This window comes from Schistocerca piceifrons, chromosome 1 (genome assembly GCF_021461385.2).
Source record: "Schistocerca piceifrons isolate TAMUIC-IGC-003096 chromosome 1, iqSchPice1.1, whole genome shotgun sequence".
Taxonomy (NCBI): Eukaryota; Metazoa; Arthropoda; class Insecta; order Orthoptera; family Acrididae; genus Schistocerca; species Schistocerca piceifrons.
In genome coordinates this window covers 863,390,508-863,403,582 of record NC_060138.1, presented here as the reverse complement: position 1 = coordinate 863,403,582, position 13,075 = coordinate 863,390,508, and the positions used below count along the sequence as shown (strand labels likewise).

Below are 13,075 nucleotides of genomic sequence, written 5' to 3'. Positions count from 1 at the left end.
TCATTTGAAGATTCTTGTTTCAAAGTGAAGTTGTTTCCAGTGAGAACTTTTTGTGTTCTAAACGTTTTGACAGAATAACAGCAATGATAGCATCTGAACAAGGTGACACCTCCTATGGTGCAGGTGATGCAGATTTTGCATTAATAGAGGAAGAGTTAAATATCCTGAATAAGTCAACTACAGAGGTAGGTTAAGAAACTGTGGTCAGTGTAGTTGAGTCATAAGCTCTATGCATCCAGAAAGCGCAAAGACATTACTAAAGCTATGGATGAATACACTACAGCAAAACTGACCACTCTCTTCAAAGTAGAAATTTCATCTTCAGAAGAAAATGAACCAAAACAGTCTTGCACCTCTGGCCAGGAATTTTTCACACATATCATATCAGCTGTTGAATATTATGCATCTCACAGTGAAAAGGTGCAAGTTTTAACTATTATTCCAGAGACATTTTGAAAGAACAATTTTGAACCACGTTCTATCAGTATCATAGCACATGGTAGATAGATAAAAAAATGTGACATCTGTATAAGGAGTCTTTGGAAAACCAGATCTCTTTTACGGTCATCCTGTAGAAGCAGCTCAAGTTCAAATAGTGCAGTCATTTTATCTGGAAGACAAACGGGACTGTTCTTGCCAGAGTGCCAACAAAAAATAAACTATAACTGTAACAGTTGAAGGTCAAAAAATTGTGAAAGTGAAGAGGTACGTGACTCGCAGTATTAAAGAAACTTTTGCAATTTATAAGAGCAACTAACTTCACACATCGGAAGATCAAAATTTTATGCACTATGACCTAAGTGGGTAGTTCCTCATCCACCTAGAGTTGTCCTTTTGTGTGTGTACTGTGTAAATTTGGAACTTTGTGTGGTAACTTTGAAGAACTTACTGGAGCATGTGACATATGACACTTTGGTTGGGTGTATGAAGTCATTAGTAGTCTGTGACAAAGTGAGAAACTTGATTGTTTCAAGACTGTGGTAACTGTCCTGGAAAAGGAGACACTTGGCCTGGAAAAAATAGCAGATATCTATGCAGAAAATACATATGCAACATGGGAAGACAATAAGTTAATTAAGAAAACTGTTGCTTTTGACAGTTTCATTGATGAACTTGGTAAATGGTCAGTGAAAGCAGTAACACACCAGCATCTGAAGAAATTACAACACATTGCAGAAGTGAAAGGGTGTATACAGGCTGAAGAACTATGTTTAGTGCTTCACTGTGATTTTGCTGACAACTGGTCTGTAATTCTCCTATAAGTAGTAAAAAGGTATCATTGGATTAATGACCAAGTTACAATTTTTACAGGAGTGAAATTTTCAATACAAGACCACAAGTGTTGCAGTTACAAGGGGTGACACAGGACATGACTTAGCACATGCTTTGCTAGCAATGCGCATAATTCTTCAACTGCAAACAGGGGCGATCATCATTATTTCTGATAGTGTTCCTAGTCATTTTAAAAATCGTTACCAGCTGTTTGAACTGAGTAAGTCACTTGTGCCAATTGACAGGGTATACAGTGCTACTGGTCATGGGAAGTGGCCTTGTGATGGTGTAGGCAGCCTGCTGAAGCACCATGCAACAAAGCATAATCTTTCCAGATCAAATACAGCTGTGATTCAGAATGCTGAGGATTTTATGAGGGTAATAAAATCTTACACATCCACAGCCCTCACTGTTTTGTCCAAAGAGGAAATCGAAGAAGTCCGTGAGCAGAGAAAAGAAAAAATGGTCCAAACAAACTACTGTTGTGAAAGGAATTCAGAAGAGACATTGTTGAAATCAAAGTGATGGACAAACTCATACTGCATGCACTTTAAAGAGCAAGAAAGAAGAAGTTTCGTTCGTTTGGCCAACACCTCAGAAACAGCAGGATAACATTCAGATTCACAACCTGAGATGGGGGATGTTTGTGAGGTGTGTATGACTGTGACTGGTGGACTATAGAGATTACAGACACCCGTTATGAGTTAAATGAAATCATAGTGAACTTTATGCTACCACATGGAGCAGGTGCTGGATATAGGTTTCCAGCTGAAGGACAGCAACAACACAATCAGTGCTCACTTCCTTTCACAATGTTCTGAAGACTGTAAGTGCTCCAGTTCCTATTGGTTCAACAGGAAGGTATCATTCTATATCAAAGGAAGATACTGAAGCAAGGGAAAACATTTTTAGTTCATTGACTGGCTAATCTTAGTACAAAACAGAGTGCACAGAAGCTGTATAAATTGAAACCATTAAGTCTCTGGATCTTTCAGATACATTTTGGAACCATTTAAAATTCTTGAAGCATGAGTCTCTTACTCATCTTTGAAAACTAAAATCATGTTAAATTAGGCTTGGTTTTGATTTTTATGAGTCTGTTATATGATAATAAAACAGGTTTTAATGTATGGCAAAAATTTCAATTGGGTGTTTATAAAATCTGTTCAACCTAAAGGTGGAAGCTCACCTTTTCAGGGAATGTAGAACTATATAGTACTAATCAACAAGAAAGAAAGAAAAAAAAAAAAACAAAATTTTATGAATTGGTATTTTTGAAAAAAAAAAAAAAAAATCTATAAATTATAAAAAAGTTCGGAATGCTATAGTAAAAGAATTTTGGAAGATAAGTCAAAATGGAGGATTTCTTTGTAATCATAAAGCAATTATCTATCAAATAGAAAAAAAACAACAAAATATCTAAAACTGTTCCACAGATACAGCATTTTAAATTTTTTTCCAAAATCTGCATCTTCAAAATGGTGTTTGCAATGTCATCCTTGAAGGGCTGCATCTTGGAGCAGAATTTTTTTTGGAGAATAAAAGAAAAAAAATGTTTTCATTACCTACATGCTAAATTCAATAACATCCAAGACTATGAAGGTAAGACTTTTCCCTAACCTGCCTGAACTGATATGGACTATCCCTCATTTTAATTGTGTGTACCTGTTCCTCAACACGGATTTGTAGTGTAATAAAAAAAAATGTATGTGTGTTAGTCCTTCTCAATTTCCCTTTCCCATGCCAACTAGCCAAGATCGGGGGAAAGGGGGGGGGGGGGCAGTGGTAGAGGCTGACCACTGTCTTTGACTACATTCAGCCATACAGACAGCTGTGCATGCTTCACCTTATAATCTGTATCTTTAGACAACATACATGTTTATTATAAGTAAACTAAATAAATCTTTCACTCTGCAGCAGAAGTTACTAGACATTTAGGCCTGTGTGGCTTCTGGAATGTACAGTACCAGGTCTATCTAAAAGAAATCCAACAAAGCAGTATATTCCTTTTAGAATTTAGTGGAACTTTAAGAAAATCACTATATGCAATTAAATTGTGAAATTTTGCTTTTTTTGCTGTTGTATTTATTCCATGAGCAAATGTGTTCACATCCAAAGTACCTCTACAAGCAACCACTTTTGTACCCAACCGTTTAACAAATTACTTGAATGTAACATTCATCCACAGTTTTAGGTAACAAGCATACAGTCGCATACCAAAATATGCAGCTTTCATATGTCAGAATTCTTATGACTACCTTATCTCCTTTTGCTGGTAGGAAAGATAATTTCCACATGGACTTTCATACAGCTGAGAAACACAATGGATTTCAATATCAATCCTACAATTTCAAGAAAAAAAGTCTTCCTCAGCCCATGAATTTAATTTCTTTGAGTGTTCGACCCAAGCTAATTTGTGACGGCTTGCCAAAATAATGATCAATTATGTATCTATAATTAAATACTTATAAACATACAAAATACCCGACTGGAAAATGTGGTAACGTTTTAGTGCCCGACATATCATTTGAAAATCATAGGGAAGATCAACGAATAAAAATTAAAATCATTGCCAGGATTTGGGGGGCAGAGAGGGGGAGGGGAAGGTGTGATGTACCTGCAAAGGAAATGCCGTACAAGATTTAACAATTCTAAGAGTACTGTTCCAGCATCTGTAGTCTCTTAACACTTTTGGCATGATAGCTGACTTTCAAACTAATCCAGAGGTGTGTGTGTGTGTGTGTGTGTGTGTGTGTGTGTGTGTGTGTGTGTACATGATATACAACAGATAGGTACAGCCCATACTAAAGAGGGACCAATGACCTCAGTATTTTGGTCCCACAAGAACTTACCACCACCACCACCACCACCACCACCACCACCACCACCACCACACCAAAGTTTAACATACAGTAGCTGCCCAGAAAATATACGGAAATCTTTGCAAGAAAGTTGACTTCCTCCTCACAAAATCCTGTAGGGTAAATTTGGTGGAAAAAGTATTTAAGAAAACTGTTTAAGGAAGATTACCACCTCCATCATATATTTTGTACAGGCATCCTGTGAACAACACAATGGTGATTAGATACCACTCAGAAGCAAATGAAGGTTATTTTCCCCTTGCTCCACAAGTGAATGAAATAGGGCGAAATATAACTAAAATTGATATGCAGTACCTTCCATTATGGACTTTACAGTGGCTTGCAGAGTATATACACAAATATATACCATAGGCTGGGTTCAATGTGTGTGTCTCATGTCGCAATGCCATGTTTCGTCCAGAACAGACTGTTTGACATCCTGTAATGGGGACAAAATTAAGTCATATAGCAAATAATTCGCGTGTTAGAAAAATGATCCCCAGTCATAAATGCCCAATGTCAACTACAACACCTGCCCCCCCCCCCCCCCCCCCCGCACACACAGAAGGTATAGAATGGCGTGTGTTAATGGCAAAGAGGAGGGGGAGGGGGGAAGCGGACTGTTGGGTACAGGGTGTTGGTTGCAAATGGTTAGCAGAGACTGAGGCCAGGAGAATTATGGGAACGATGAATGTTTTGCAAAGGCAACTCCCATCTGCATAATTCAGAACAGATGGTGCTGGGGGGGGGGGGGGGCAAATTCAGATGGCTGCACCCATCTGGCGCCTTCCTCGTAACACCAGGTTTTCTGATCTATGCAGATGGGAGTTGTCCTTAGGTATCTGGATTCCTCCACTGCCTCCCCCCACTCTGCCATCCCCCCCCCCCCAGCACCACCTTTTATGAACTACACAGATGGGAGTTACCCTTGGAAAACACACTTCACTCCCGTAATCCTCCTAACATCAATCCTCCACTAACCCTCTAGCCAACAGTCTCCACCTCCTCTGCAGAGGTGCACGCACTTGTGTTATCTAACTCATTAATGGATCTGTCCAAAAACTAACCAACTGTCATCCTCTCTTGTGTGCTTTCAACGACGCAATGCTTCTGTTATTTGGTAACTGGTCGTCTTTCATCCTAAATTATTTATAAACTTGACTGTAAGCATAACTTGGAAAATGGTGTGGATGTAAGAAACATTAGACAATAGCACAGTAACATAAACGCAACAGTAGGGTAAAAACTATCTGCTACTGTACTTATGAGCAGCAATCTCTTAGTCACAAATTAGTTAAATGTGACTCGTTCATCCAGAAGAAATCTTTCACTTAAAAATGAAAGGAACCTATCTGAAACAGGGAAAGGATGAAAAACTAAAACAGTTGTGTCTTTTGAACAACCAACCAAGGAGGTTCATGCTAAGATTCACAGAGGTAAAAATTGTACTTACTAAGATAAACAACTTACATATAGACACCAAATTCCCACTATTACTTGCCTGAGACTATGAAAAGCTCATTTTATACTATATATCACAGTACATGCAACAGATAGAATAATTCAATTAATTTATTAATGATGTAAACTTACCAGTCCATCCATCACAATTTTCTGTGTTGACATTGGTGGTGTGCTGCAGTAGGACACGTGCAGATTCTAGGTGGCCAAGTGTAACAGCTAACATCAGTGGTGTTCGTCCTCTCGTGTCTCTCTTCTCTTTATCGCACTGCACCAGAAATTATCATAGATGATTACATATTTTTTAACATACGCAAAAGAAGTCAAGTATCTGCAGGTTCCATGGATCATAACTGTGACTTCTCATGATGGTGTCATATGAATCAAAACACACACACACACACACACACACACACACACACACACACACACACCTTGGAAATCTATCTACTGAGTAGAAAGGTTGTCAAGCTGATATGATTTCGGTTTTTGTTTGGAATTAATTTTGTTATATATTTATTTCCTTACCTCGTGGCGTGGGTGGTCACAGACTTATTCACTGATATACTACTAATGGGAAATGACTTATGCTATCCATCAATCAGCCTTAGTATGGCACAGAACTGAGTTAGGTATGCAACCGTATGAATACCACACCGTTACTTCCAAACTCAGAATGATTGTTGACAAACTGTAGAAGTATGTAGGTGTACTGTTCTGTGGTTGTCAGTAGCACAACTGTTACAAGAAATATCTGCAAGAGGTTCTAGAGGGACACCACAAATTATCCACATTACACATTCTCGTCAACAAACACTTTCTTCCCTAATGATTACACCCCCAGAAAGATTCTATACAACAAAAAAAAATAGGTAACACAGGTAAGCCTTTTGACATTTTCATCTCAAAAATCTGATATTATTATTATTACCTATAACAGAAAACCTGCAGAGCTTATGCATTAACATGTGACTTCTACCTTCGGTTCTTATGAATATAAGCATATAACAATATAGAAAATTCTGTTTCATTTGCTGATTTACCCTTCAGCATTAATATAATACTGAATTGAATGTGTTGTGTTTTGTTTAAATTCAGTGACAGTTCACTTACAGAGAACCACTTATTAATTAAAAAAAATTAATATTTGCGTTGTTGAACTTACTCCACTCGGCTTGATTATAATACTTGCGGCATGAGCAAAGAGAACTAGGCCTAGTTCTGTTTCTTGGCTATATGACATAAGATCATTTATTTATAACAAGAATGGACACAAAATTGAACCTGCAGCAGTATAACTGTAGTAATTATTTCCAGTTCTGAAGCTCTTTCATCGTGTACACCACCCAAGTTTCTTAATGCAACACTTTGCAGCCTTTTATTTTGACAGAACTAAAACCAGATCAACGATACAGGAACATTTACGCTTCTCTAGGAAAACACTTTGCAATATTTTTGTCATTTAAATTTTGCACAATCTGATTTGTGAGTTTAAAAGTCACATGTTCTATGGTTAGCCCCCCCCCCCCCCCATGAACCATGGATCTTGCTGCTGGTGGAGAGGCTTGCGTGCCTCAACGACACAGATAGCCGTACCGTAGGTGCATTCACAATGGAGGGGTACCTGTTGAGAGGCTAGACAAACGTGTGGTTCCTGAAGATCGGCAGCAGCCTTTTCAGTAGTTGCAGGGGCAATAGTCTGGATGATTGACTGATCTGGCCTTGTAACACTAACCAAAATGGCCTTGCTGTTATGGTACTGCGAGCGGCTGAAACCAAGGGGAAACTACGGCCATAATTTTTCCCGAGGGCATGCAGCTGTACTGTTATGGTTAAATGATGATGATGGCATCCGCTTGGGTAAAATATTCCAGAGGTAAAATAGTCCCCCATTCAGATCTCCGGGTGGGGACTACTCAAGAGGACATCGTTATCAGGAGAAAGAAAACTGGCGTTCTACGGATCGGAGTGTGGAATGTCAGATCCCTTAATCGGGCAGGTAGGTTAGAAAATTTAAAAAGGGAAATGGATAGGTTAAAGTTAGATATAGTGGCAATTAGTGAAGTTCGGTGGCAGGAAGAACAAGACTTTTGGTCAAGGGAATACAGGGTTATAAATACAGAATCAAATAGGGGTAATGCAGGAGTAGGTTTAATAATGAATAAAAAAATAGGAGTGCAGGTAAGCTACTACAAACAGCATAGTGAATGCATTATTGTGGCCAATATAGACACGAAGCCCATGCCTACTACAGTAGTACAAGTTTATATGCCAACTAGTTCTGCAGGTGATGAAGAAATTGATGAAATGTATGATGAGATAAAAGAAATTATTCAGGTAGTGAAGGGAGACAAAAGTTTAATAGTCATGGGTGACTGGAATTCGAGAGTAGGAAAAGGGAGAGAAGGAAACATAGTAGGTGAATATGGATTGGGGCTAAGAAATGAAAGAGGAAGCCACCTGGTAGAATTCTGCGCAGAGCATAACTTAATCATTGCTAACACTTGGTTCAAGAATCATGAAAGAAGGTTGTATATATGGAAGAACCCTGGAGATACTAGAAGATATCAGATACATTACATAATGGTAAGACAGAGATTTAGGAAACAGGTTTTAAATTGTAAGACATATCCAGGGGCAGACGTGGACTCTGACCACAATCTATTGGTTATGAACTGTAGATTAAAACTGAAGAAGTTGCAAATAGTTGGGAATTTAAGGAGGTGGGACCTGGATAAACTGAAAGAACCAGAGATCGTACAGGGTTTCAGGGAGAGCATAAGGGAACAATTGACAGGAATGGGGGAAAGAAATGCAATAGAAGAAGAATGGGTAGCTTTGAGGGATGAAATAGTGAAGGCAGCAGAGGATCAAATACGTAAAACGACGAGAGCTAGTAGAAACCTTTGGGTAACAGAAGAAATATTGAATGTAATTGATGAAAGGAGAACATATAAAAATGCAGTAAATGAAGCAGGCAAAAAGGAATACAAATGTCTCAAAAACGAAATTAACAGGAAGTGCAAAATGGCTAAGCAGGGATGGCTAGGGGACAAATGTAAGGATGTAGAGGCTTATCCCACTAGGGGTAAGATAGATACTGCCTACAGGAAAATTAAAGAGACCTTTGGAGAAAAGAGAACCACTTGCATGAATATCAAGAGCTCAGATGGAAACCCAGTTCTAAGCAAAGAGGGGAAAGCAGAAAGGTGGAAGGAGTATATAGAGGGACTATCCACGGGCGATGTACTTGAGGTCAATATTATGAACATGGAAGAGGATGCAGATGAAGATGAAATGGGAGATATGATACTGCGTAAAGAGTTTGACAGAGCACTGAAACACCTGAGTCGAAACAAGGCCCTTGGAGTAGACAACATTCCATTAGAACTACTGACAGCTTTGGGAGAGCCAGTCCTGACAAAACTCTACCATCTGGTGAGCAAGACGTATGAGACAGGCGAAATACCCCCAGGCTTCAAGAAAAATATTATAATTCCAATCCCAAAGAAAGCAGGTGTCGACAGATGTGAAAATTACCGAACTATCAGTATAATAAGTCACAGCTGCAAAATACTAATGCAAATTCACAGACGAATGGAAAAACTGATAGAAGCCGACCGCAGGGAAGATCAGTTTGGATTCTGTAGAAATGTTGGAACATGTGAGGCAATACTGACCCTACGACTTACCTTAGAAGAAAGATTAAGGAAAGGCAAGCCTACGTATTTAGCATTTGTAGACTTAGAGAAAGCTTTTGACAATGTTGATTGGAATACTCTCTTTCAAATTCTGATGGTGGCAGGGATAAAATACAGGGAGCGAAAGGCTATTTACAATTTGTACAGAAACCAAATGGCAGTTATGAGTCAAGGGGCATGAAAGGGAAGCAGTGTTTGGGAAGGGAGTGAGACAGGCTTGTAGCCTATCCCCGATATTATTCAATAAAAGTTCGGAGTAGGTATTAAAATACATGGAGAAGAAATATAAACTTTGAGGTCCGCCGATGACATCGTAATTCTGTCAGAGACAGCAAAGGACTTGGAAGAGCAGTTGAACGGAATTGATAGTGTCTTGAAAGGAGGGTATAAGATGAACATCAACAAAAGCAAAACGAGGATAATGGAAGTAGTCGACTTAAATCGGGTGATGCTGAGGGACTTAGATTAGGAAATGAGACACTTGAAGTAGTAAAGGAGTTTTGCTATTTGGGGAGCAAAATAACTGATGATGGTCGAAGTAGAGAGGATATAAAATGTATACTGGCAATGGCAAAGAAAGCGTTTGTGAAGAAGACAAATTTGTTAACATCGAGTACAGATTTAAATGTCAGCAAGTTCTTTCTGAAAGTATTTGTATGGAGTGTAGCCATGTATGGAAGTGAAACATGGACAATAAATAGTTTAGACAAGAAGAGAATAGAAGCTTTCGGATTATGGTGCTACAGAAGAATGCTGAAGATTAGATGGATAGATCACATAACTAATGAGGAGGTATTGAACAGAATCGGGGAGAAGAGGAGCTTGTGGGGGTCGACAGAAGCGTCCGATCCAACGCGTCGGCTTTGACCCGTGACGTAAGGGTGTTGTCGTGTGTGACGTCATGACGGCGCGGAGTTTGGTTTGAGTGTGGCTGTCTCCAGTTCCGTTTTATCTTATTTTATTTACTTTTCTGATCTGTTCGTTCCATCTCGTGAGATTTTTTTTTTAAATTTAAAAACACTTATTACTTATTTTAATTATCTGTTTCCTCGAATTTCTGTTTTAGTTTATTATATTTATCTTTCTGATCTGTTCGTTCTATCCCATGAGATTTTTTTTTTTTTTTTTTAAAGACAAAAAACACTAATTAGCTACTGAAGCATCTTTATCTTCTATGGGTTGCAGGGGTTACGACCTCTGGGGAGGTGGATGGGTATTCATGCATGGCTGTCTTCACTTACACGTTGTAGCTATGCAAGGCGTCTAAATTTGTTTATATTTAGTTTGCCCCCCACCCAAAACACCCCATTTCCCGCGCTTGTCCCGTTAGTGTCATTAGGCTTCTTGTGGAAAGTGTGTGTGTTTGTTTTTGTTTCCACCATATTTGTGACGTCATGGGTCAAAGCAGACGGGTGGGATCGGACGCTTCCGTATTTCCGCTTGTGGCACAACTTGACTAGAGGAAGGGATCGGTTGGTAGGACATGTTCTGAGACATCGAGGGATCACCAATTTAGTATTGGAGGGCAGTGTGGAGGGTAAAAATCGTAGAGGGAGACCAAGAGACGAATACACTAAACAGATTCAGAAGGATGTAGGCTGCAGTAGGTACTGGGAGATGAAGAAGCTTGCACAGGATAGAGTAGCATAGAGAGCTGCATCAAACCAGTCTCAGCACTGAAGACCACAACCACAACAACCACAACAACAACAACAACAACATGGTTAGCTCCTTTTTAAGTCCAATTTGAGGGTATCTTATTTTGAGAGAAGTGTGTTCTGGTTCTTGTGTACAGAATCCTTTTGAGTATCTTCATGGAGGAGGTAATTAGTGAGGCTGGCAGCTATTAATACCTATTACTATCTTCCTTTAAAGCAGTCTGGCAACAGCACATGTCAGTCTGTCTGTCTGGCATATCCCCTGTGATAGAGATGGACTGCTTACAGGTGAAGAACAAGATTTTTAGTTCTTTACTTATTATCAACTTGACGAGAGTATTTGCTTCTAAGGGAGTTAATTACATTCTTAACTTATTTGGCTTGACATATAGTAATTGTGATTTACATGTAGGTATCTGATAAAAAATCAATCCATGTGTAAAGCTACGCTTTTGCTTTTAATTCTGTAAATCTTAGTTTTCCAAGTATAAACAATGCTGACCACAAGAGAGCCATCAAAATGACGGTAAGCTGAATAAATATCTATTGTACTTTTCCTCAACAACAGTAGGAGATAATCTACGAAAGCAAAATGTGCTAGACAGCAACTAGCAACATCACAAAGTGTATGGGCGAAAAATGTCGAGAGGGATTAGAAACTGGAGCGCGCGTCACTCGATTCGGGTGTTAACAGTGCTAATAATCTTTCACCGAATGAGAATAGAATGAAACGACCAGCAATGACATTTTTTAATGTAAGCGCAATTTGAAACGGTGCTTTTGTCTACTACCAAGTAGCTCTGTCAGCGAACGAAGTTCTAAACATATCACAGTCTAATGATCCATTTAATATTATGCAGAATAGAATCGTATTTCATTACGTTACAACTAAGTCAAAATTCTAGTGACGAACACACACGTAGTGTCATTTGCGGGGCTTCATCCCATAACTTCACAGGCTTCTTCACTCGCACCAAAAGCAAAAGTGAACATGACAACCCGTTCTGGTTTGAAATTGCTCATCAAAATACTATTACGAAAATGCCAAGGTATAATCATTTATTCGCTTATTATTCACGGCTGTCATCAATGAATAAATGAGAAACATCTAAGGTACAGGATGACAAACAACACTCACAATCAGAGTATCACACTGCATTGACATCAGCTCTAAAATACGAGACGATAGAAGCAATAATACGCCCTCCAAACACTACTAACCGCATCTTTTGACAGTACTCTGTCCAATTCCTTGTAGTCATTATTCCACACAAGCCAATGTATAGGATATTCATTTTTTATATCATCGATAGACGGCATTTTACTGCACACAATTACAAAACTCAATTTGGAAAAAAATACTAGATAATGTTCTAAATTAAATATTTGATCACGCCCCCATCATACACAACACAACCACCATGCTCAAATTCTGACACAACCAAAGTTACTTCTAACAAAGATTCTGGATTCGGCAAGATTAACTTAATTAAGTGATCCAAAGATGACGATAGATACCCATTTTTTTCCATTTCACAAACCTATAATTGGTAGCCTATAATCAAATATAGAATTAACTGCCACTTCATGAAAAAAGTGAAATGTAGTAGAATATTTAAAATCGTTCATTTCTATCATTATTCACGCACATTACGAATGCTTCGTAACAAGTAAGATCTCAAGTGGCTTTCAGTATCCAGAATCCGATGGTTAAAACACTCTCAATCAGAGATTTTTATAGGAGGCAAAGTTACGATAGCGTCGCCATTCCAATATTTATAATAAACAAAAACACAAGATCAAGAAACAATTAAAAATTATACTTACATGGAGGAAACTCTGCCCATACCTACCTGTAAACGCCTCTACAGTACTTGGCGGAGCGTACTTATTTTCTATAACATATTAGGCTTCTTCGTTTCCATTTGTGTATTGAGCGCGATACAAATCACTGCTTAAATGCGCGCGTGTGTGTTTATGTTAGTCTAATCTTTTCTTCGCATTTTCTAAAGAAGCAATATGTGAATGGATATAATATATTCATAGATTTCTCATTTGAAGTTGGTTCTTGAAAGTTAGTAAGTAGACTTTCACAAATAGTTGGCACTTGTCTTCAGGCATC

General features: G+C 38.6%; 1 protein-coding gene across 2 annotated transcripts in view; it reads right to left on the bottom strand.

Annotated features, from left to right (window-relative positions):
* Nucleotides 1-12,403, bottom strand: part of LOC124716086 (ankyrin repeat domain-containing protein 13D) — a 141,501-nt gene extending 129,098 nt beyond the window's left edge. For both annotated transcript variants that reach the window (XM_047243144.1, XM_047243145.1), the window contains exons 1-2: nucleotides 12,175-12,403; nucleotides 5,727-5,862 (exon numbers count right to left, since the gene is read on the bottom strand). In XM_047243144.1, the coding sequence (XP_047099100.1) occupies nucleotides 5,727-5,862; nucleotides 12,175-12,273 (235 nt within the window). In that variant the 5' untranslated portion in view covers nucleotides 12,274-12,403. The remainder of the gene's footprint in view (nucleotides 1-5,726; nucleotides 5,863-12,174) is intronic.
* Between the last annotated feature and the right edge of the window lie 672 nt (nucleotides 12,404-13,075).